The sequence below is a fragment of the Larimichthys crocea genome, chromosome XIX (genome assembly GCF_000972845.2).
Source record: "Larimichthys crocea isolate SSNF chromosome XIX, L_crocea_2.0, whole genome shotgun sequence".
Lineage (NCBI taxonomy): Eukaryota > Metazoa > Chordata > Actinopteri > Sciaenidae > Larimichthys > Larimichthys crocea.
In genome coordinates this window covers 10,387,320-10,413,790 of record NC_040029.1, presented here as the reverse complement: position 1 = coordinate 10,413,790, position 26,471 = coordinate 10,387,320, and the positions used below count along the sequence as shown (strand labels likewise).

Here is a 26,471-nt window from a genome sequence, read left to right as displayed (position 1 = left end):
GCCGCTAACGCTGCAGGCTGCATGCAAAACAGGTAAAGAAGAGCCTCTGAATAAGAGCCGCATGCCTCCGCCTTTGTCCCTCGAGCTGAACGAGCTGAAGGGAGAACTTTGACCCGACATGAGGAAAACCACGGCGGCAGATAAGCGACATAAGATGATTTTATGATGTTCAGGAGCAGCGGTGGATGCCCGGCATTGAATTTCATGACAGTCTAATTCACAAAGAAAGCCTCACGGAATAAACTTGAAGTAAAGGTTTAAAATGCAGATTTCCAGGGTGGGATTCACACATTGTGTTACGTATAATTCACATTAGCAACGACTCCTTTACTCCAGTCCCAAACCTGTGTGACAGAAGACCTTTCACTGCTCGTCACCACCGGTGAAGTGCATGAATTGCTTTTAAAAAAGTAACTACATTTAGTTATTTTACAGATTTTCATGGTCAATAACACATTTCACAGTGCCTGAATCAAAACTGTGATGTGCACATGTTTGATATATGTTTTATTATCTCATAACGTCCTGCTGCTGATCGTCCCTGGCTGTTTTATGACGGTGGGTGAGAATGAGCACAGGCAGGGCAGGGCAGGGAGGACGGTGCTAGCCACACCATCTGTCTGAGCTGAGCCATAAAGCTGCCTGTAATCAGGCCGCTAGCTGCTGACTGAACAGTCCACGAGCAGAGCCGGTGGCAGATTGCTCCAGTTCCTGCTTTAAACGCCGGCCTTAATCAGCACAACGCACAGAACGAAGGACGTGACAGAGGAAGACAGACGCTGACACCGGGTCAAGGACTAGCCGACATGCATGATCAGCATGAAGAATAGGGGCGGTTCATGGACTGAGGTGACCACCTACGGATATAGCCACACAGTATAATGTCACAGAGGTCAGCATCCCTGACGATCTTTTCAGAAACTCAGAAGCTTGTTTAACAACTCGAACATCCAGAAACCTCCAAGAATTTTCTACTTTCATCTGCACAATAAAAACATTTCTGACCCACGAAAACAGAAACTAAAAGGTTCGACTCGACTTCTTTCTGCAGAACAGAAACTCTCTTTAAGGAAATTGTTTTGAAAATTCCCATTTTCTCTCCTCTAATTGTTTTTTTTTTTTTTTTTTATTCGGCTGCCAGCAGAAGAACCGAGTGCTAGTAAATATGTAAATGTGGGAGTTTAAAAATTAAACCTGAAATGAGAAATAGCAGAAATATCATTAGTCAAACCAACAGATGGAGTCAAAATTATTCTAATGCATGAATGAAAACATGCTCAAAATGAGCCAGTGAGGCAATCAATGTAAAATTAAACTAATCACATCAGCACTTTGCTTTTGTAGCTGCAGAACTACCCAAGACCTCGACGACCTTTAGTTACACGGTGGCAGGATGCTGAGGAAGGCTTTGATGCCTGTTTCCTCGTGTTATGGTGGGGGTGGGTGGCTGGGTGGAGGTGATCTGGATGTGGTGCACCTGAAAGAGCCTCTTTGTGTTTCCAAACAGACTTTGAAAGCTTTGAAAGCTACCTCGCTTTCCATACCGCTTCTGTTTCAAAGTTTTCCTGTCAAGACAGGCGGCGGCATCTCGCCGGACAGACTTTGGTTTTGCTTTTGATGGCGGAGGACGGAGCGCTGAGGAGACTTTGAAGTTTAGAGGAGGTGGCGAGGGACTGAAGAGACTTAATGTGGACAGAAAAGTACATTTGGAAGTAAGATTTATAGTAAGAATAAAACATCTCTGCAGCTCTGCAGCTCTGCACAGATTGATGGGCTGGGGTTGGTTTATTAACTCGATGTGGTGGTTAGATTTAGGCAGAAAGTCAGAGCGGTTAAGGTTAGGACAACCATCTGGGAAGGCGTTCCAGGATGTTCAAGGATATCAGGTATGCAGGTATGTAGACGAGATGTTAGCATCAAAGAATAGTCGGTTAAGGTGTTACAAACTATTTCATCCACGTTTCTACCTCTATCGTCTAATTTTCCTCGGCTCCTCATGCAGAGCGGCGACACAAATAAGAATTCTTTGGATGATTACCCCCGACTAATCACTATTGATGTTGCACTAATTACAAATACCAACAAAGAGCTTTAAACACAGTTTAACAGCACTTCTTTGCAAAGCACGGAGCACTAATTATGAAAGTTTAAATAATCAGACGTGTGTTTCCAAAGTGGTAAATCCAGCCGAGAACAAACATCCCATAAAATAAAGAGTGTAATTTGTCATTACTGTAAAACTTGTTTATATGTGAGAGAGAGAGTCTGCTAAACGCTGATGATGGATGGAATATAACTCTCAGATGACAGAGCATTACTTTACATAAAAACATGCTCAGTGTGATGGTGTGATTAATCTCAAAGTGCTCGCCAACGACCGACTGAAAACATCATTCAGGGGGAGGATGGAGGAGCATTTGGAAGGAGGCGAAAGCAAATCCTGACTCCTCTGACCCTCGAGCCGAAGCTGAATTTCAAACACGGCATTCGTCAGCAGTCCGGGAAATACAATTAAGGGTCTAATCAATTTTCAGCCTGAGGTTTGACGATCTTTAGGCCGGCACACGCTCCTCTCTATCTCGCAGTAAACACACGATGTTCAGGGCTTTGTGTGAACACACCGGGGCAATTAGAGGTGAAATGTCGACTGGTTGACAAACCTGCGGTTAACACGAGGAAAACTTACCCTGGCTTCTTCTTCTCGAGCTGTCAGGAGTCACAATGACACAGAGACTTCAAACGGGGCGAGCGTTTTATTCCAAAGTCTTTCTATTCATTGAATCGGCGGTGGCTTTACGCGGCTCTAACCTTCAAATGACAAATTCCTTCACACACCTGAAAGTGATCAAAGGGCTCCAAACCTCGCTCAAAAGCTGACAAGGTGAGCTCAGAACTTACCCCATCTTGAGCTTTTCTCCATTTTTAATGCTGCTGCCACCTTTTCGGAAAAAAGCCAGAAACACGGTGCAGATGTCCCTGAGCTCCATACGTAGAGACATCCCAATGCACACTGCACTCACGGCGCTATAAAGTGACCCAGACTCTAAAATAGGCCATGCAGTCATCACATAAGCCTGAGTGCTTTTCGCTCAATCAATGGTCAGTCCGGGTTACCGAGTCAGCCTGACAGCAGGTCTCCTGCTCTCATTTTCTACTTGCCGTGTCTCTGGCGTGTCATTATCCGTGCAAGACAGCGATCTGGCAGGCAAAGACTTTCCCATATGTCCCACGTTAAGCCCTCTCCAAAGGAGAAGGGCCCCCGCTGAGAGGCAAGCAGGCCTGCTAGTCTCAGATCAGACGGGAATCTGGGATGGACAGAACTGAAAACAGGGATCCCCGACCCTGTTCTAACAGCCAGTGTGCGTGTGCATGCAGTCAGTGGTGATTAAGAAGCTTTGGCGTCGCTAAAATCAACACGAACACGAACATGCCAGGACGCTCGCTGCATGAGAGATCTCTGCATGCCATCTCGTGTTTTCTAGCTCCATCTTCTCTCCAATTGTGCCACCACCGCTCATTTGTTTATTTCAGTTAATCTCTCTCCTGCCAACGACCACCCGCATCTTTGGACGTTTCACAGCTCGGACCAGGCGAGAGTCGCTGATCCTCCACCGACCCCCTGCCACGGCTGGAGATTTGGGCTGCCAAGCATTCCTTCATCATCTCAGCTGCAGTGTGTCGATATTTTAACCGTTTCAGCCTCTAAAATCAGAAGTCAGAAATCATGCTTCTGATTTTCTCTGTCTGACTCTCACTTTATCAGTGCTGTCAGAGGTCTCAGGTTTACAGAGACCCCCTAATCAGATTTGACCAGTGAATGATTGGAAAATCCTAAAGCTGCTGAAATGATAGGGAGAACAATCACCTGGTTGTGCGGCTGAATCGAGGCCATCGGGGGCCCTCGCGTGACTGCTGCATCGACGGCTTATGCGACCTCGGGAGCCTGAAAAACTGTCCGCTTTGGCTCAAGAATATTCCATTCTTCTTCTTCTCAAACTCCTTTCCAGCAAATCACTTATGTACGCCCACCGGGTGATTGCCTAGCTTAACTCAACGCTAAGCCACTCTTATCCTCTTAGAGCTGTTTTGCAGGAAAAAAAAGGGAGACCCTTTCTTAGACGTGACCTAAATGAAGGAGAGCTAAACTAAACTGGACGCCTTTGGTGAAAGGTTTTGGTCAAAGTTTAGAGCCCTGCGGACAGTTCAGAGCTATAAAAATCACGCACATCAGTCATGCACGTTACAGCGGGGTAGTATTACAAAAGGTCCTCGCCCTCCTGACCGCTGGCTCTCGTCGGCGACCTTTAACTTTATCAACAAGGCACACATGCCACAGAGTAAGAGATCAAGAGGCCAAAGCATTTAGTACGTGCTCGCAGTCGTATTTCATTCTGATATTTGTTGACCGACTGCTGTGAAAAGCAGCACAGAATGCCCAAAGATCATCAAAATACACTTAAGTCTTGATTTAACTTACAACTATTAGAAATGCATCCATCTTCCATGGATCACCTCAATGATTTTGACAGATCTGCCGCCTGGGTGCAATCAGGGACGAGTCTATAAAGGAGCGTAAATTAAAAGGGATGTATAGAGGGAACCAGAGTTACTTCCTCTTTCAGCCCTCCAGCACATTTGGAAAGATTTAGAAGTGCGAATTCACGACAACTGTCCCACATGTTCAACCGCTGGCCAAAGGAAGCAGTTAGCAATGAGGAAGAGCATCTCGGCTTGTATCTCCCCAAAATGGGCTCACAGGCATGTCATGTGTGTTCCACATGTGAGACAGAGATAAAGACTAAAGGAAGACATCCCAGTGGGAAACCTTAGTCAAGATGACAGCATGGAGTCCATTACTTACACCGGGAGCCTTGATGGCTCCCAAGCAGGGTCATTTGGGAACTGGGAGGATGGAGTAGGAGGTGGGTCAAGGCAGAAAGAGAAGCAGCTGACACAAATAAAACCTGATGTGGCTTCAAAGTGGCAAAAATTCTAATCTACATGCTGATATTTGTTGGTTTTCTGAAGTTGTGGGCTGATACCCGCAGCTCTGCTTGTATGTAATCTCATTTTGACACACATGTCTGATTTTATACAGGCAAAGATATTAAAGTTAGAATGAATGCAACCAGCTGAAGCTCTGTCAGTTTCACACCAACAGACACCAAACTTCACACTTCCGTCTTCAATTTTGTACCATCTGCCTGCACTCCAATACATTAAAGGTCAAAGTAATTTAGTTTGTGGTGGAAAAAAATCTGTTTTTAGACAAAGTGTCCCAGCTTCTTTGGACAATCCGAGAACATGAGGTGAAAGAAGTCCTTTTTGTTGCTTGTGTACTGTACAGATAAAGAACTGGCTCATAAAACACGATGCATAACAGCAGCCTGTGCGTATATGTGTCAACCAGAGCAGCTGCCAGACATCCAGATCTATACTGCAACCATGAGGTCAGTTTGAATTACACGCTGTTTTAGCTTCAGGCTACAATCTGTGAGCTGCGAGCTATCGCAACGTGACGACGGATTTGCCCTACTTCCGCAAAAAGCTTGTAATCTGACCTCTGTATAAACATAACCAGCATGTTTAATCCAAGATGGAAGTTTGACATAGTTACAAGCCATAGGCCGAGCTGTGACACACAAACCCAGCGTGGCGCTCGAGCGACAGGCTTTAAAAAATGGGAGCCACCAAAGCTCTCTTATGGGCCGGTAATTTAGCACAAGTGATGAAGTGGAATAACCCAAATTAACTTCAATTAGACATGCTTCCTTGTTCAAATGTGGAAGTTAAAGAGAGGGGCCAATAAATCCTCTAAATATGAGGTTCTCCCAAAATAGTCCAGACACCTATTATCTATTTAACAGCCCCCAACAGTCGCTATTGGGCAAAAGTAAGGAAGTAACTTCAAAAGACTGACCCCCCTCCATCTCCATCCTGTTAATGACCCCAGATGTGTTGTCTTGAACAGGGGCCTGATTCATCCAGGCTAAACCCTGCAGCCGCCAAGGCGTGCAACGCAGGGGAGGGGACGAGGGGGGGTGTTCCATTTCGAATAAAATTAAAACACTCGGTCCCGGCGTGGCTGGATGCTTGGATGATTAGACGAGAGTGCAATCACTCTGCTCGCTCTCCTCTGGGTGTTTGAGCCTTTGCCGTGTCCAGCTGTGCAGTGTGGCGGTAATGAGAGTAGCACATGGATGCATACAGTACCCTGCGGACCGTGGAGGGATTTCAACCTGAGCGTGACCGTCCAAACAACACGGCCAGACTTAAAAACGCTGCCATTCTTGTCTGTTTACATCACCGATGTACACACACCACACACACACACACACACACACACACTGATGTGAGCCTGTAAATCTGAAGGCACCAGTCATCATCTGCTGTTGTTGTTAGTCTAGCCGTAAGTCTCCCATATCCTGCCACGAAGAGGGCCCTTCAGGACGGCGATGACTCAAAGTCGAGTGGACCGGAGGGTCGGCTCTAAACGGCACGCCGATGACAATGAATCTTATCTGAGTTTATTCCCAAACTATCTTTAAGCTTCTCTGGAGTGACCAAAAGTGACAAAAACACGATGAATCGCTGTGTATACCTACGCTGTAAAAAAAATGTCTGTCAGTGAAAACAGTAAAAGACGAGTGTGTTTTCCTTTATACAATAACACACAATTATACTTTTTATATTCATATGACATTTTAAAGGAATTTATACAGAACAAAGTATCATTTTATATTAAAGAGACTTAATTGTACGGTAAAACACCATAATATTTAACGGCATATTTTATGGCCTTTTATGGTTTGCCAGTATTTCACCATAAAATCTACAGACATGTTAAAGTATTGAATCCAACACCAACCTTTAACTTGAAATCAACAGTATTAACATCCTTTTACCGTAATATTAGAAAAGGTTATACCGAATTTATTACGGTAAAATTCTGTCAAGCTGCTGTTCTCTTGCCGTAAAAACAGTTTTTTCTTTACAGTGTAGGCCTTTTTTTTTCCTCTTTCTAGAAGTGTCTAATCTCCATTACAGGCAGAGGAATGACTACAATAAAGTCTTTAAGAGGATAAGTATGGTAAGCAAAACAAAGTGCAGTGGAGTGAAACCAAACAAATTGCCTCCGAAGACTGAAAAAGTTGCTCTTGTCTCAAGTTCTTTGCAGAAAAGAAATCTAAGAAAATTGCTTCTCATTACCTGGAAAAAGCTTCCCTCATCTTCAGGCCACGTAGGGCCCCGAGTGGCCCCCATGTTCCCGTCTGCTCACCGGGCATCCCGGACGTGTCCTTGCTGGACAGACGTCCAGATTCACTCAATGGATCACAGCTACGATTCATTTCATTTTCTGTGAAGGACGTGAAGTCTTAAGTGGTCGTGCCCCCATCTTTCCCTCTCCTTCCTGCCCCGGCTCTTAAATGTCTTGCCCATATGGAGTTGTGGGACGTCCAGGCTAAGGCCGAGCAGGCTTGTTGTTGGGTTGTGGGCTGGAGTCTCCCACTAATCCTGGAGTTTAATGACGGCAGGCCATGCTAGTGGTGGTGAAGCCCCGGGGGGTGAAATCGGGAGGGGGGCTGTGAATGTGACCAACACCAGGCTAAGAACCCAAGGCTGGGGGAGGGTGTGTGTGGATATACCTATGTCTATGTCTGGAGCCCAATGACCAGTCACTAGAGGAATGCAGACTTTCTGAAACAGGCAAATTGAGCCAGTCGTTCCAGTTTCGTGCCTCACATTCAATCCCTGCCAAAAAGTTGAAGTGTTACAAACAAAGGCTGCGAGAAGCCGTCGGTGAGCGACTGATCTTTGCTGTTTGTTTGTGTGCGTGTGATGCCATGAAGTGCAACTCTAACAAGCAGCTCATTATCTTTGTTTCATATCATCACAGCACACCTCTGCGGCGAGCTTTAGTCAAACCAGAATCTATTTTGGTCTCTCTGTTTCAAACATTTGCATACCGTTTGATATCTGTAACATTTGCCCGGCCCGGCCCGGCCTGATTTCTCCTCCATCATCGTCGTGATTCAAAGCACAATCTTAATTAATTAGCAATACGCAAATCAATCGCCGCCTGAGGTCAAACAGATCACAGCCTATTTAAAAGATTGGACGTCCACTTAACATGATTTGCCGTTATCTCAGAAGACACACTGATGAACTGAGGCTGCTATTCCCTTAATGCGCAACAAATAACGAGCTTAAATCAATCAGGAGACGTTGGTGAAGTCTGTTGGTTAACGGTAAAGCGTGCAGAGCAAGCAGCAGATGAAAGTGGGGCAAAGGTTCATGGGACGGCGGCGCTCGGCCGCCCGGTGACCGAGATATCTTTTTTGTTTTCCTTTTTTTGTAAGTTGCTAATTAAAGTGACCTCATTGATGTCCCATCTGCCACCGAGTATTGGCTGCCATGTTAATCCACTGAAGGAGCAGGTACACACACACACACACTCATTCACATTCAGATAGACACTCAGCAACGCTTAAACAAAGATTAAGACTTTGACAGTGAGACTAAAATCCTGTTAGCGTGTTTGTGTGGAGGTAGAGGCGGGTATCTTTGTGGAAGCTCCCACAGGAGGAGTCGCCGCTAAAAACAACACAAGACGGCACGGCGGGCGGAAATTACAGCAATCCAGCATGATGACAACAAGCGACGCCGCCAGAATGACAACGTTCCCCGTCTATAAGCACTTTTTGAGGACGTAATGCAATCTTTGTCTTGGCGTAGCAGCCGATGAGAACCATCCATCTGGGCGACCCCTGCCACGCCGACAAATTCATCTGTCTCCGTGGAGACCTGTGCAGGCCGCAATCAGGGATAAGCTTCGCAGTACATCCTCCACTCTCATATTGCTGCTGCCCTATCTACTAATTCAGACTCTCCTGCTGTATCTCCACAAATATTATCACTTTTTCCCCATGTGTGAGGTGTCGACACACTCAGGTCAGACAGGGGAGACGCTTTTGTCTAACTATGAACCCCAAACAGAAGACAGGTGCAGCCAGCAGTGCTGGAAATATGAAATTGGTTGGGACAGGTTTACACAGGATGTTGTGATGATTTATACACCTCTGACTGAACAGGAAGTCATGCTACACCAACTGGAAACTACCTGCAAACCATCATTTCAAAGGTTATCTTGTGTGGACTGCAAAACAAAGACAAACTTGTTAAAAACCTGCCACTAAAGGACACTTTGTGTATGTGGACTGCAAGTTAAATTCAGAAATATGTGTGATAAATCTCTGGAACGGCTCTTAAATATTTTATTCTTCCCCCTCGGTGGCGGCGGCTCTGCCCTCGTCTGCTCTGTAACACTCAGACCATTAAAACGTTCAGGATTTTCTCCACCAGCTTAATGAGAAGATAAGCAGTTAATGTGAAATCCTCTGGACATTTTTTTTGTTGGATAAGTTAACGCACTGAATGTCTATCGCCTAATTAAGGCATCAACTCGACTCCAACTCTTGATTTGCTGTCCCGCTCTGTCACACCTCAGCGGGCTGCGAAGGTGGAGGGCGAGTTAATGAAAGAGAGGTTCCTAAAGTTGTGACAGGAGCGTTTGTGTTTGAGATGTTTAAGCTGCAGTAATGTGTCTTTTTCTGCTGATGACAAGGTTAAGCGACCAAGAGAAGTATCACTGAAGAACGGCATATTGATTGTGATATAAAACAAAGCGCTGATCGTGGGAAATCGCTGCCAACGATCCATTATTTTTATTGAAAGATGGAAGTTACAGAAACCTTTGAGAAAGAAGTTGCCGCCTATCTTCGTATCCTCCCTGTTCTTGATTCGTCTGCTCCACGTTGAAGTATTTAACCATTTTTAACGTATTTGACAAAGATGGCGTTGGTTTAATCGTGTATCTATCATGTAATGTCTGTTATCATGACGCCTGAAAGGAATATTTGATCCTAATTGGCTTAGAAATGTTGATTATTTCTCTAAACTGATGTTCTGCCTCTCTGATCTCAATGTGTTTTACTTATTTACAGGATTCATGAGTCGACCCGACACCTGTTTGCTCACTAACACAGTTTAAATGTCACAAGAAACTACTACTACTAATTAAACTGACACAAATGTCCCCAACTGCAGCTACACGACTAAAAAGAAAGATTAATTACTGATCTCAAGTGTTGAAAGAACTGTTAATTTTCAGATATTTTAACCTGGATCTAAATATCCCTTTTGTCTTTTGATAATGTAAAATATGCCTTCAGCATTCGGCTCTTTTTACCTGGAGAATTGCTGCTGCAGTGAAACCATCTGCGCCCGTCCCAGCTCAGACTCCTCCGTGACTTCCCGGAGACGCTTCTCGCTCTCCAGTCGCAAACGTCGCTCTTCCTCTAGCTCGTGGATCAGCTTTTCTCGCTGTGGAAACACAAGAATGAGTCTCTCAGGGCTGTGCGAGCTAAAAGCTCCAAACATCTCTCAGTCATGCCAAATTTATGGACCTGGAATCCCCCAACAGATCCAGGATGCCATTTCCTCGCTGACCTCTGACCCCCTTTTATTTTGAAAAGATCATCAAAACATATGCTTCTTTTGTAATATCAATGGCAGGTCATCCAATCCCCATCATATTTTTCATGCTTTAGTGGTGAAATAAAACAAAAAGAATAAGGGCATGATGACATTTAAGCTGTCAGATTGGCATTACCTCTGTAGTTTGTTGTTACTTTGAGATGTTCATAATGAACCTCTTCCTCCTCCTCCTGTCGCTGTGACAGAAAGTTCACGTTAAATGTCAAACAACGTCACCGAGCTCTTTCTTTCACTCTTACTGTACATTTCATCTCAGCGCTGTACAAAGTGTGCATGTTAACGCCGTCAAGGTCCCCGAGCCTTCACACTTTCACCATCGTCAACTAAGAGATGCGACGTGATTTGTTCACCACAGAGAGATGTGCATTCTCTCTGTGCTGAATTTATTTTGTTTATTTATTTATTTATATTTATTTTGTTGTCGTTGCTTGGTGAAAGTTATGTTTTACTGTTTTTTATTGTTTCTTTGGCAACTGAAGATTCACAGCAGACAGAAAGTAAAGAATGAAACAAACTGATCTGTGACTGATCTGAAACTCGTGGTGAAGATGCTGATATTCATATTTCATCAATACGTTTCTGATCGTTCATTTTCTCTGAATCTAACGGTGTCATCCACTTTGCATGAGCTGCTTGCTAACAGGTAAGTCGTATTCATCTATCACGCTGCAGTCTGGACTAACATTAAGATCCATAACACCAAAAACTGATCAGAATCAACACTTCTATTCAACAGCTTATCCAAGGCATGAAAAATAGTCCCATCATTCAGGGTCTACAACGTTCACATGAGAGATCAAGATTTTGTTGATATCAGAGAGGTCTATGTAACACCTCTAGTGTTTGTGCATGTCAACATTCAAAAGAAGTGAGTCAATGGGCTCTTCAAACCCATCGGCTCTCATCTGTTGACGATTTAGCCTTTGGGGGCATCTGATGTAGCCAGATATCTAGAAGACGGATATCCAGACTAAGTCCTCCTCTACAGTCCGATTAGCAACTTCATCCTAGAGAATGACGAGGAGGACACATTTCTGCTGATCTCTATGAAGAGATATCTGCACATGAATGCAGATAACTTTAAATAAAAAGGTAAATCAACGGCAGATGATAGCTGCTTGGTTCTGAAACAGCATTTCAGGTGATGCCTTCCGCCTCTTTTGCTCTCCACATGGACTGTTGCAACCGAGGCCGGTTAAAGCGTGATTGGTAAATACTGACTCGGACCACAAACAGAAACCAGAACCAAAATCTAGATCTTTTGCCTACAGACTCTGCATGAATATGTTGATATCTGTTCAGGATTAGTTCATGGGTTACATTCAAGAGGGGGATATAGTGCATTATTTAGTTTGACCTCACTGGACTTTCATCCACAGGCTGAAGGCAGGTAGTAGACCTGCAGACGTTCCTTTGCCACAAAGGTGAAGAATTAAAGCTCTATAACTTGGAACATCATCATGGAGCTTTTGTTCCCCTTTCACTTCATTTAATTGCTGTTTTATGGCCGAGCACTATGGATTTTTGTCTCTGAAGCTCGGTTTGGTGTGAGTTAACCCAGGCATCCTCGTGAGGAGCTTTCATAGAGTGGTGTGCAAGGTCTCGGCAGATCATATAACCGTTTTTATCTGTCCTTTCTCACCAGAGACGTTTCCAAAAGCTTTTTTTTTTCAGTCTTTAATTGGATTCCTCTCTGTCTGATGGCCTCAGCCATCTGCTCCCAAAAGAGAGAACCGTTCTCGCCTCAAACCCAAACTTCAAAAGACCGTGGCCCTGTGCTGGCACACTCCCTCCTCTCTTTTGGCATCGCAAGTGAGTTTTTCAGTGACAAAGTTGTGGAGGAGCTTTGAGCAAACCGCCACCAGCAGCAGCGAGGCTGAGGATTTTAGCTGACAGAGCAAACAAGCGAGTCTCTCTACGCAAAGCTCCGCATCTTCTGCAAGTGGCAATTTATGACAATGCAATTGGCTCCATTTTCTTAGCTGGAGGTTGCAAGTGATCAACAATCTGTCATCATCTTGTCAGCCGAAAATACAAGACTGTAAAATATCTGGGAATTGGTTGGAGACTAACTGGGTTGCCATCTGGGGGTTAAAACTGTGCAAAGCAAGGTGTAGTTTTTGCTGAATAAGACACTTGAATTCAAAGTGCACTTCATCTCATTTGTTTGGCTTAACAAGAGAGATGTTTCTCCCCCAAAAAGACAAAAAAGAAAGTCATTATGACTTTAATACTGCCTGCAAAGAAGTCATTGTCAAGAGGATTATCCTGTCAGCGCTCGGTAAAAGATTATACATCATCAGCCGCCTTCAGAGACTTTGAGAATTTGTCTGTCCTCACTGCAGAAACGTCTGTGATGCCTCATCGGGAAATCATTTATCTCTTCTGACTCTACACAAGTCTTCCCCTCCTGTTTGGTGGATGCAGAGATGCTTGTTCACAGGCAAGCGTTATGGGGACATCTAGTGGTGTGAAAGCATAAAAAGGTCCAAGATTCAGACGGTCTTTTTGTTCAACATGTGCAGCCATGATTTAAAGTGACACCATAAAAGTAAAATATCAAAACAACTGCCTGTAAATTACCCAACATTTTTAGAAAATTGCCTTTTTTACTGCGGCCGCGTCGCCTTGATTGAAACCATATTTCATTACAGTGTGTTGTTCCTTGGCAGGAATTCTGTCACAAAAGCAGATTTTTGAATCGGTCTCAGAGAGAGAGAAAGAGAGAGAGAGAGAGAGAATATTAAACCCAAGTCACCATTAAAACCAGTTCTGGTCCTCGCAGTGGCTGTAAATTCATGGCTACTATGTGGAGCGGCTCTTTACACAACAGGGAGGCTCCTCCTGTCAGGAGTAATGGCCGCTGTAAATCCAGACGTACAGGAGCAGTGCATCCCCCTGCCAAGAGCTGGACTTATATATCTGGACTCGAACCAAAGACTTTCTGGCTCTTCTTCACCTCCTCCAGGCCAAGAGACGCAGAACGTGCAAAGGAGGGCGAGCGTATTAAAGATATTCACTTGGAAATATGTTTTTAATGATTCAAACGTGGCACTAAAAAGCCTCAATGCAAACAAGCACAAAGGCCTTTTCTTCGCGGCACCGCGTGTATTAATGTGTACAGTATTGTTCTGCAAGTTGGCCTGGATTCTCATAAAAGCACGGTAGCTTTAGTCCTGATTTTTGTTGCCCACACGGCCTAACTAACGCCCCAGGCATAAACCACTGACCGCTATGTGTCTGCTGACAGGGTCTTGCCAACAACCTCAATAACAACACAGGATTTATGGTCTATGTTGTAGTAAAAAAACCCTCTATTGCTTTTGTTCAATATATAATTTCAGCAATTTAACAAGGCCTAAAGCCATTAAATCAAACATTACCATATCTTTATGTGGCCAGAAATCCCCAGCAATACATTACAGTTTCTCTCAGATGAAATGTTTATTGTCTACACCGACCTTCATGGCTTTTAGAGTATGCTAATTGAAAGCATATTCTTTAATAAGCCCTACAAAGGCAACACGCCTTTAGCAATAGCCTGGGAAGATCTCTGAGAGTCAACACAGAGACGCAAACATGCTCGACGACTTTCTGTGAGAACATTTACTTTAGTTAATCCAGCCAACGAGCACTTAATCCTCCTCACTTCACTGTCTTTCATACCCCAGGCTGGATAGATGCACTGCTTCGTTTGGCCTGCGGAGGGCGACGTTTTCCTGGGATAAAACTGCCAAACAAAGCCAACCAACAATACAGAGGTTGGAAAAAGCAATATCAAATGGAATAGGCCAAGTAATCTATAAAATGGCCCAGGCAGGATTTTATACTGGTCTACTGAGCCATATATCTGAAAGAACCCCAGATTGGGTGTTTCAGGATTAAATTTGACCTCTGTCACAGGCGAGGCTGCTTTCATTTCCTGCTTGATAACGAAATATATCCATCTAGATATGACAGAATTTATCACCATCAACATGTAAAGCTCAGAGATTGAATGGACTTACGAGGCGGTATTGATTTCAATACACTAAAGGTGGAGAAATAAATGGAAAATCCAGGATAAAAGCACCTAATTTATGTGTGTGTGTGCAGTTTTGTAACATACACTGCATCCCAGAGTGCCTATTTCTTCTTCTGGAGCCCAGAATGAAGCGCGCCTCTGTAATTGGGCAGCATTAGATGGTAATGGTATTCATCCAAGCTGAATTACTCGAAGACTCGAACCCCCCTGATGCCCTCCAAGATCCACAGAGGACTCTAAATTAATTAGAGACCTCTGCCTCTGCTTGTTGTGCCTGCAATCCCCATAAACGAAAAGCTGCAGTGTTATCAGGTTAAGTGCACATGTCTGGCGCTGCTTCTATAGGACGTCCATCTGCAACTGTATATGTATGTATTTGTGTTCATGCAGGGTTTGGGGTACAGTTCTGGGGGCTCAATAATCTCTTCATTACACAGAAAACACCCCCCCTCCTCCTCCTCGGTTTGCCTAATCAAAGGGCCCGGGAGCGGGTCTCGCTGGCTCGCTGCTAAAGCAAACATCAGGGACACAATACACCGAGCTTCAGGTTCTTCATTCATAAATAAAACATGGCTGTTTGTGTGCGCTTGTCGGGAAAGCCTGAATTCAAATGAAAGTGTAACACGAGGTGGGTTTGTACATGAAACGTCCGGTCAAGACGAACTAAGAGCCAAGTGTGCTTTTACGCTGACGATATAACGTCGTTTGGCGCCTGACGAGGGGAAATGTGTTTCTTTACTCACTGGAACATATGTCTTCTGAGATGACTTGTTATATAAATACGGCTCCGTTAAAACTGTTTTATTCACTCAAAATCTGTGTCTCATGTCCCCCAGGGCTCCATCAATTCAATTATCATGGACAGCCACTACATTAGAGTCCAGCACTTCTCTCTAAGACAGCCGCGGGCACTATTGCAAATAATACACACACCCCAGGAATATGCTAAATCATATGAGTGGCCCATTTATCATTGCCAAGGGAGCTCCCCTCACCCCCACCCCACCCACGCACTCCCAAGTCATTCAGTCAGTTGCACAAATACACTCCGGAGAGTGGCTGAAAGAGACGGTGTGGAGATGCGATTTGTGCCTGGCTGTCAGCGCTCGTCACCCCCGTGAATGTGCCGAGCACCGAGAAGGGGGGGACCCCCATCTCAGGGCCCTTCGCCCCTGTCCGTGGCTGATAAGGCCAATCTGTGAGGACAGCACCTGAGTCCCCCAAACCTCCACGCTGTCACACGTCGTCCAAACAGCTGTCAGAAACGCTCTGTGAAGGTCCCTGAGCGGTGCATCGCCATGAGGACTGAAGCTTTTCTTCCTGTCCTTTTTAAAGCCGGGAGCCCCTCAGACCCGCTTTTATCTCCTGAAAGCACGCTACCAAAGATGTCCATCCTCAAGCTGCTTTTCATGGTAGTTCAAACACTAATAAATCATTGTCAAATAAACCTTGATCTAATTAAAACTAATTAATCCACGTTTATGCCAAGCACACCAGAGGAACTGTGCTCAATATTAAGACTGCCAATCACACCGTGCCTGTGTGAAACTTGGAAAGCTTTGCTGAGGAAGAACATCAGCTGTCTTTGAGTAACAACCAAGAAGATTCCTTATAAAAATATGACCCAGTTAAGCTCCCGCGAGAAGTACGTAACGCTTCACGGCACTAAGTCACACAGCAGCAACTGTTTCACTGATTCTGGTGAATTTTATTTTATGGAGGAAATGTTTTCTGGTTTTCCCTCTGATGTCCTCCGGCTGCTCCGCCTCAACTCTCTGTGATTTACAGAGTTTATGATGGACAGTGAAGTAAACTGCTGACAGCTGTAGCTGCTGTTAGCTCAGTTCGTCAGCTTGGCGGTGAGCTCAGAGCGACGGGTACCCGTCGCTCTGAGCTCACCGCCAAGCTGACGAACTGACAGGCGTTATGGACGACCAGGAAGAAGAAGAGGAGGTAACCAGGCTCAGCAGCTTCTACGGACATAATGGCAGAGGAGAAGAGAGTGAAGAGGACGCTGACGGAGGAAGCTAAGAAGAGAAAAGGAGAGAGTGAGCGAGCAAGAAGCCGCCGGACAAGAGTAAATGTGGGACTGACTTTTAGTGGTTGGTGAGAGCTTGGTGAATGAAGGACTCAGGACTGTATGATTTGTCAGGAGCAGCATTCAGTCGTCGTCTCGGGCTGTAAATCTCAGGACAAACTGTCACACACAATCTTGCATACTGTAGCGTATGAGAAATCTGCTTTCATGGATAAAAATAGCTGATTCCTATCTTGGCTCCAGGGCTGATTTCACCATCCTGTGCCCACCATCGTTCCCATTTTCCACCCACAGTGGCTCCATTCTTATCTTAACTTCATTTTCTACATGAAATCCTCCGCAGAAATTTTTTATGAGCGAGTTAAACAATTAAGCTAAGTTCAAGCAAAAGCCTTTATCCTGCTCGGCCAATCAACCCCTGAATATCCTGTGTGAATTCACTATGTATCTGTTGAGGCTCAGATATCAGAGCGTGTCCACAGAAACCCAAAGAAAAATAAAGCCAGTTTCTCTCCAAACCCAGAGAGTTTATTTTCACGTGTTGTTTAGACAGCCGTTTCCAGCGGTCATAATCTCACCCAACAGTTTTAAATGCCTTTTTAATGGAGAAGCCAGCCCCCGCTCCGCTCAGCTGTGCAGCCTTTTTACGAGCCTCCATGTGCACTTCTGTTTTCTCCCTGACAGGAAACCCGGCATCCTGCCCCTGACGGACTTAGATTGCACTTCAGAGTGGCATCAAACGAGAGTGAGCCCTGCCCTGGACCACGCCTCGGGGGCTGGGGTGTGAAGAATTCCTGAGAAAACCTACAGCAGCGACAGACGAGGCCGTGAATGAGCGGTTTGACTCGAGACAGGGCGGGCTTGTTGGAAAGAAACTGAATAAACCGTGACCTGTGCTCTATCAAACACCTAACGGGAAGTCCACTGTTTTTCTTGTCAGAGTTTTAAAGATCGTTCTCAGCGCCGCAGGCCAAAAGCACCACGATATAAAGTTTAAGACACAAACAGACTGATCTGCTGATCTTGCGTGGCCACATTTGAACTTAAACACTGATTGCCGTGCAAATTATTCAAAAGCTTTTTGCACGATTCTCCCACATGATCTATAACAAAAGAGTGTTGTGCCTCAGTGCTGCCAGTAGCCGTCGTGTTTCACAACAGGAGACCCAATTAAAACACACGCTCCTCTGTAAAACTGTGTTGTTAATGCTGTTTCATTTACACTCACGGCTGTGTAACTGTGCAAGCGAGACCTGCGGCTCACAATCGCAACAGTGTGCACCACAATCATAAAGATGCCTTTCACATTCTTTGCCTGCAGAAAGTAGCAGTGATGGTACTGCATAACACGTCCCCGCGGAGCTGGGGGAACTGCAACGCGGTGGCACTTTTAGTTTCTCTGATCGCGTTACACAGAAGACACTAATGGATGTAGAAAGGGAGGACCAAGGCGGCAACAGAGGCTGTTAAAAAGAGGAATCAGATACAACCACTTCAAAAAGTCTGGGCTGTTTTAATCTGTCTCTCTGCGTTAGTCCCTTGGCAGGCGAAGATGGGGGTTGGGGGAAGCGAGTGGGCATAGAAGTGGACGTGGAAGTGTGGGGGTTTGTGGGGCACAGGCTGAAGCTGGTGTGCAGTTCCCACTACACACCGCCAGCACTTTTGACAATTATCTCCTTGATGCAGCAGTCTCTTTTTCATTTCTATTGAAGAACTGTGCCTGAGCTCCGAAGCCTCCCAGGAATGCCAGAGAGAGTGAGAGGGGACTCCAATGGGGATAATCCCAATTTCAAATGGAGCTTAGTGCTATCCCCCTCCTCCCTTTCTTCCTCCTCTCACCCTCCTCCTGTCTGGCACAGATAACTCATCCCTCTCGCTCTCTCAGCGATGTGCATGCGCAGACAGCACCTCTAAAGAAGTAATAATTAGCATGTCATCCACTCGCGTGACTCTGAGAGCCGAGAGTCTCACAGCGTGGCGAGTGATATATTTTTCTTGGGCTGTGTTGAGGTCAGAGGATGCGAGGTGTTGGTGTTACAGGAGGAGGCGCTGACACATGGAGGTGTAGCCTTGAGGTGTGGACATGAACGAAGAGGAAGAAACTGATCTCAGGGGTACCACAAACTGGCAAAGTATTTGGACCCGTCTGGAGTGGTCCAAACTTTGACTGGGCTTGTGTTGGTCATTAAAAACTGAGTGAGCACGCTTGATTTAACAGCTCCTAGCTGTCCAGCATTGGTTGACTTCTCTGAGATCTCTACAGACCCCCAAAGACAAAGAAACCCGTAAAGAACAGTGAGCTGGAGGTAGTACAGGTGTGAAACTGACCTCGACTGATCAGTTTAGCCAGCATGCATTGCTAGAAACATCTCCAGCTGCTCACATGACTGTCGGTCATGCTGTAAGGGCTCACTGGAGGATCCACACATTCCTTTCATTTACAGTATATATCCCCACTGTGGAAATCAATACTGGACCTTTGTGTATGTATGGGAGTAACAAAGAGGTCAGTGAGGCAGGGAAGTGGAGGCTAGACGCGATGGCCATCTTTACTTGCACATATCTACTTGAATTAATCAGATTAAGTTCATGAAGTGACGCTAAATGAATGCATTCATCCAGAAGAACCACTCACATGACAGATTCCCGTCTCCATCCACCCATAACATACAGTTTAACATGACTCTGGTACCAAAATAAGCCCTTCAGGAGCACGCTGAACCTTTGCCCGGCTCCGGCGGCACTGTTCTGTATCTGACCCCGTGATCTGACCTCCTCGAGCACAAGAGGAAGAAAAAAACAAGCGCCCCCTCCCCCTTCAGGGATCAATAGAGAATCACACAAACTACTGCGAAAATCTCGTAGTGCATCGGCCCTTCGTGTGCTGTTGCTTTAGGCCTGCTGCCATAAAGAGAATCAGAGGCATCACTGGGGTGCAGTCAAACAGCTGGGCCTGTGGTTAGAGCCTCCACTCGGAGGCTGCAATCAGCTGAGCTCCGCTTTGTCACGTGGTTCAACTCTTCACCTCCCTACTGTACGCACACACACACACACATGCAAACACACACAAAGAAATAAAGATATGCACACGTATGAGCAGATCTCCACCTCCTGGATTCTTTCCTCCATGTTTACACAAGTCCTCCTCTTAAGAAGAAGTGAAAGCACAATGTCAGCGATTTCCAACAAAGCTCAGCACAATGCAGTGTTGACGGATTAAGCCCAGCTGCAGCTCGATAATGTTACACAACCTGATCGGGCACCTGAGCACCTGTTGTTCCTGCAGAAAGTTTATCCAGTCTACAAACCTGAGTCGTGTTTAGTCTCTGATCACATTGCCTTGTCAGGTCTTACCCAACATGCTCCTGGCACAGGCTGTGGTCACCTCCAACACCTCCCAGCCTGCACAGTGACACCTATTTAGATGATCGCCTGGTCTTCAGCTCCACCGGCTACCAGCTGCAGCCCACATTAAATTCAAATACCTAATGCGGACTACAAAGAAGTCTCCGGTCCTCACTCCTACCAGATCAGGGGCGTCCCTCTCTACCTTCAAACCTCCTGAAGACCTCCAGCTCTTCAGAGAGGACCTCCACTCAACACTACCAACAACTGGACATGATACATCTAGTTCTTGTCACACTGTACCTTGATTGTTTCCCTTTTTGTAAGTCACTTTGGATAAAAGCATGAGCTGAATGGCTAAACATAAATGTTTGAATCTAATTTTAAGTCTTAATTTTAAATATTTCAGACTGTATTCGACTTTGGAAGTTACTTTCCTTTGAACTGTGACATTTCTCCAGGATTGTCTTCTTTACGATCAACTGATGAAGTGTTGAAACACTAAAGGTCAACTCGGCTTGGCAGAGCTCGACAGTGTGTGAAGTGCATACTGTGGCTTTTCTGTGGCTTTGTGCAGATTATAGAGGACGAGCAGCTCCACTGTACTTTACCATTGTTCCTTCGCTTTTGCTCCGTGCGACTTCCCTCTGCAGGCGAGCCACGGCCAGCTTTTCCCTAAACAGAGAGGAGAGAGGAGTGAGTCAACATGTGATCAGTGGGTGACACATTCAGACAATATTTTTGTATTTCAGCGGAACACATGATGTTTAACTCTTCAGTTTTTTTTTGTCTCCAAATCAACAAACACGTCTTCTTTCATCCATCAAAGCATGAATCTCTCAGGCCTGCCAGCGAATCAGCAGATAACACACAAACACACAGCAGTGAGGATCTGTCCAGACTAAAATAACTCTGGAAACAAAAAGCAGGGCATCCTTAACACACACACACACACACACACACACACACACACACACACACACACAGGCTAAACAAAGAAACTGACTGTGCGCGTCCAATCCGTTTCCCACGTGAGGGCATTCCAGACTTTAACGGGATAAATCTTGGCACACTAGCACGGATAATAAAGAAGCCTGTTTTATGGCCTCTCCTGAGGTATCACAACAACTCGAGCACAACTGAAGCACGCCGCAGGAGACGAGACGTATGCGCTGCTCGGTGAAAGCAACAACGAATGTGTAGAGGAGGAAAACATCTTCCCAATCTGCAGGTTAGCGTTCAGAAAGACGTAAATATGATGCTGTAAACAGGCACGAGCTGCCTGATGTCCTACAGTTACAGTGCTACAGTGCTTTAATTAGAATATGTTTAAGATAAAATGATACTTTGTTGTCCTGACAGAAAATGTGTTGGGCTGCAACCGTTTTCCTCATTTCCTCAATTAATCGTTGGTTTGTTTGGTCTATAAATATCAGAAAATGCTGAAGAATTTCGATCATGAAGCTCCACAAAGTACATCATTTCACTTTATAGTGACAGAGGACTAAAACAAACAGAAATTTTTCACATTTGAGGAGCTGAAATCAAAGAATTTGAAATTCTTTCCACAATAAAAACAAAAATCTGAGGTGTAACTTTAAAGTTTTTCATTCCTGGCTGTCTGTGTTCACAACAATACATCAAACACACCTAATATGGGACCCTTGGACCTAATAAAGGAGTGTGTACAGCAGACAGCCACAAGTAATCACGATCACCTGCTCATTTCTCACATTTCTTCAGTGCAGCAGACACCCAAACCTCCTCAAGCTCCCCAAAATAACTCATGACTAACGTCTTCTAGTCGCCCTTTGACAAGACATCATTGTTCCTGAGCGTCTTACCTGCCGGGAAAACCCCCGGTGATTAAGCAGCAGCTGGGGGACGAGTGTTTGACGGATGAATCCACCGTCTGAGCTCCATACGAGCTAACGCTGCTGCTGCTGCTGATAATGGGACCAGGCTGAATTAAAGCCGAGCCCGGAACACGGAGGATTGTGAAATAAACGGTGCAGCGGTGACAAATCCAGGAGGTAGTTAAGCAAAGTGCCGAGGCTGTGAGACAAGGGGTGTGTGTTTGGGTGTGTGTTAGTGTGTGTGTTTGCTTTGAGAAGTTAGTGTGGGTGTGTGAGTGAATGAACTCATTAAGGTTAAGGTGTTTTGACGTGTTTGACTGCTCGTAAAGGTGAAGGACAACGTGAAAGTGTGCTGCACACCTGAGACTGACTAATACAGTCATGTTCCAGTTACACAATGTGTCTCTTCTTATTACGACATACTGTATGCTTCAAACCATTACACCACGGCCAGAGAGAGAGAGAGAGGGGGAACTCTGGAAGTTCTCACTGCAGATACTGTTTTGTTAAACAGGACCGGCCTGGCATTCCTCCAGTCTGTGTTATGGCTGAGCGTCAGCCCTGTAAGGGGTTAAGTTTCAGGCCACTTATGCACAGGCATGTTCCAGGAGCAACGGAGCATGAGCCAACTGCGCCCGGAGAAAATCATCCCCAAATATAGAGCAATTTGACATTCTGTGTTAAACATAATTATAGTAACTGGCAACGAGCAGAAGTCAAAACAGTATTCAAGAGCAAGACACTCTGCGGCGACAACCGGCCTGGAGTTATATGAGTAATCTGTAATCTGATCGATGCTGTGTTAGACGTTTCATAGCACGCTGAACGTTGAGGTTCTTGCGTAGGAGTGTAAGTTGGACCGGCAGGTCCAGGTTGGTGCGGCGTCAGCAGTACTGCATATGCTGTATCAGACCGTTGTGGGGAGGCAAAGCTCTCGATCTTCCAGTCCATCTACGTTCCAGCCCTCACCTATGATCACGTTCTTTGGGTAGTGACCCAAAAGGTGCCTTTCTTTGGAGGTTTTCCAGGCATGCCCAACTCATAGGAGACCCCGGGGCAGACCCCAGAACCCGCTGAAGGACTATATTGTCCATCTAGCCTGGGAACGCCTCGGGATCCTGCCGGAGGATGTCTAAACCTGCTGCCACCATGACCCACGATAAGTGCAAGAAAATGAACGGATGGATGTTCAGTGACATGGACTTGATGCTCAGGTTGTAAACTTTTACCAGCTGTGTAAACCGGCCTATCAAAACAGTCAGCAGACTGAGCGAGAGTCCAGCCCGAAGGCGGTCATGTCAAGACGTTTATCTCAAGCCAATGACGTGTGCTGAAACATACATGTTTCCTGTCTTAAAGGATAATTCCACTTTATTAGTCTCATTTTTGTAGTTATGGTCGTCGTTATAAAAACACAAAGTAATTAGTGAAAACTGGGAACGTCGCTGAAACAAAAAGTCTGACTGGGCGAGCGGTCAAACAATCAGCCAACAGCTTATAGCTTAACAGTTTTTTCCACATTATATAAACTTTATTTGGAGGTAAAATCAGAAGTAATGACTGTGTGGAAAAAAGTCCAAATCAGTTTGGCTAACCTGAGCTTTGTTTACAACCTGCTCTTGTTGAGTTAAATCTTATTAGTTTAGATCAAAATGACGGCCAGGACTGCAAAGATGAGACACACACACACACACACACAGGAAGAAAAGCTTCCATGGTGGCTGGATAATGAATCACACTTGTGCCGTTGCTCTATAGGATGTGCACATTGTATATATTTCACACTCCACTGTTACTAAAGGGGAATTATTTCAGGCCACAGGCCGTGCCGTCGTCGCAGACATTCGAGCATGTGATGAAAGCACAAGCTGTATACATTCCTCTTCTTCCTCTGCTGGCTTTCTCGGAGAAACAACACAAAGCTCGAGTAGCCAAACACGAGCGGCGTCGACATGGACCTCCATCAGCTCGTGGTGACCTGGAATCACCTGATAGCACCACCGGAGGAAGGGAATCCTGCTGATCTTCAGCAGAGCAGGCCAAACAAGCAGCTGATACACCCCCTCTGCCCTCCACACACACATTTTCAAGTTTTACACTGTGTCTGTGCTTTAGAGGTTAACATGCCAAGAGGCAAACCATGGCCACATGGATAAACACACTGCTGTGCAACTTCAAACCCAGCATGGAAGATAAGCAATGTGCCGCTGGGAATGAGGGCAGTAACAAAGAACATTTCAGCCCCCTAAAAAAAATCAATATCAGTCTAAGTGTACACTATATTTAGAATACTTTCACAGCTTTGCCTCGCTGTCAGACGGCTCCTTTCTGACTGGAAACTGAAGCATTTACATCGATCTACGCCCCCTTCAAAGCCACCAGGCTTCATTGACAAAACGACACGGGAGTCGCTGATCCACCGCTGCCTCGATCGGTTTGTTCGCCAGTGTGTGACTTCAGTGTATTACACATCCAAACTAACGCCAGTCGCTGTGGATCGAGGAAACTGCTGCGTCCTGCGAGGTTAATTCTGTCTTTTTGTGAAGGGAGCAGGAAGAGCTGCCTGAGGCAAGTTAAAGGGGTGAAAATACTCTTACACTTTTTAATGTGGGCATTTATTTAGGGCTCAAAAAAATGATTTGTTGCCGCCCATGCACACCAGTTCATTGTAAATTGTAAAACAACAACAACCCCACTTCACTGAAACTGTCCTTTAAAGGCACAAACGTAGTGATTGAACCTTTAAAATGGATGCTTTAGCATCAGTGCTTTTATCCACGTACAGGTTTTCCTCTCATATTCTCAGTTGACGTCCACCCACGCAGACGATCCCCCGTCTTTGCACATGCAGCATCACAGCCTCGTTTCCTCCACACAGACGCTGTGTAAACCTTCCTCAAACGTCGAGACAACGCGCCGACTGTTTGCTTCGCGGCGGCTGTGGCGGCGGCGGCATGCAAAGACACGATCTGTCAGGGGCTGAGGGAGGATCAATCACGGACGAGACCGTCTGCCAACCTGAGCTGACATGTTGGACTCGTGCTTTGAACTGCATTGTGGGAGGCAGAGCTGTGTTTTCATCACCGTTATACAGGTGGTTTAATCCATTGTACATTGTTTGCTGTTAAGCACATAATGAAAGAGGAAAAGTGCTGTCTCTTGCAGTTTTAGTTTCCTATTTCCCCTCGCTGTGCCGTGCACCGTCTTATTATCACGTGTGGTTAATCTCTGCTCTGTACAGAGATGTTAACAGATTAAACACCACATAACACTGCAGCAGTTACTCACGCTGACATCAGGACACATAAATATAAACCGTCTTTTCCAATATTGTCATCCGAGGCTAAACACTTCAATCGTTCTGAACCACAAATGTACACAGAGAGGCCGGGGGGATGCATAAATGTTTGGATGAGCGAAGCTGCCATGCATTTATGTATTAGTGTCTGCACTCCTGCTGGGTTAAGAGCACGAAGTCCCCGTGGCACACATCGGGCATCCTGTTCAGAGGGCTACATTTTGGCTCCGGACCGGTCATTCTTCCCATCCCTTAATCCTCCAATGTAACCAATCCAAAATCTGAGCCTCCAGTGTGACACAATGAGTTTATCGAGACATTTGATAAGTTATATATAAATTTAGATTTTAACCCGAGGGAAGCTGATTCCCACATCCTCACATCATCAGCGATGTTTCCTGAACATTTAAATGCAGCCGAACACCAAACACGCTGAGCTTCAGCCCCCAGCGTAAACACTTTCAGAGGGGTGGGGTTCGCACATCTGTGACCGCTCAATTGGTCCCAATGCATTAGGCAGGTCCAATCAATCACCAACGAGCGCCATCATGGGCGCTGAGCGGCAGCCTGACCTGCGCCTGTTCCCACCGCTTCACCCACAGCTGGTTCCTGACCCCCCCACGTCTCCAGCCATGGACCCCGTCTGCACAAACAGGAGCCACATGTCAGCACCCCACACACCCAACCAACCACCCAGCCAGCCAGCCAGCCAGCCAGCCAGCCAGCCAGCCAGCCCAGCCCAGCCCAGGCACAATGAGCCTTACCTCACCACCACAGCAGACCATCAATTATTGACGAGGTGAAATGTGATGAGGTTTTACTGAGAGCACAAAGAACACACGTCTTTTCATGCTGCCATGTGGCCTTGAAATGTCTTCACTGTGTAAAAAGGGACATTTCTCAACAACATGTCTGCTTTCCTTTGTCAAATGATGAATAACTTCCTGTGAACCTGAACGGGTTTGGACGTCAGAGCGTCTCAAACTTTTTATACCACCTCAGAAAATATTCGTACCACTATTTTGACGCACTAGCAGCGTAGGCCGACCCTGCTCAGTTTCTTCCTATGTGTGCAGGATTTAGTGACAGCTTGCGGTGAAGTTGCCACGATTGCAGCATTTTTCATTTGTTACACTCGCTTATGTCTCATGTCATACTTTAACTAATCGTGGATGTACACGTGCACAACGTGAACGAATGTGACGACATCTCAGGATGATACACTGCAGGAAGGTCGCGTACTATTTCAACTAAAACCTTGGCATGACTTCACCCTCACTCCTGTGAATGTACGAGGTTGTTTGTGCACCACAATGAGTCATTTGAGTTGAGATGTTCAAGATTAGCAAGATT

The 26,471-nt window shown here is 45.6% G+C and overlaps 1 protein-coding gene across 7 annotated transcripts in view; it reads right to left on the bottom strand.

The window, feature by feature from the left end:
* LOC104928573 (nck-associated protein 5) overlaps window positions 1–26,471 on the bottom strand; it is a 115,778-nt gene that overhangs the window by 32,263 nt on the left and 57,044 nt on the right. For 6 of the 7 annotated variants that reach the window (XM_027291374.1, XM_027291376.1, XM_027291375.1 and 3 more), the window contains 2 exons: window positions 20,576–20,639; window positions 10,250–10,383 (listed from right to left, as the gene is read on the bottom strand). In XM_027291374.1, coding sequence (XP_027147175.1) covers window positions 10,250–10,383; window positions 20,576–20,639 — 198 coding nt within the window. Of the gene's footprint in view, window positions 1–10,249; window positions 10,384–20,575; window positions 20,640–21,808; window positions 22,244–26,471 lie in introns of those variants that run through there. The other variant, XM_027291373.1, reaches the window with a different exon arrangement.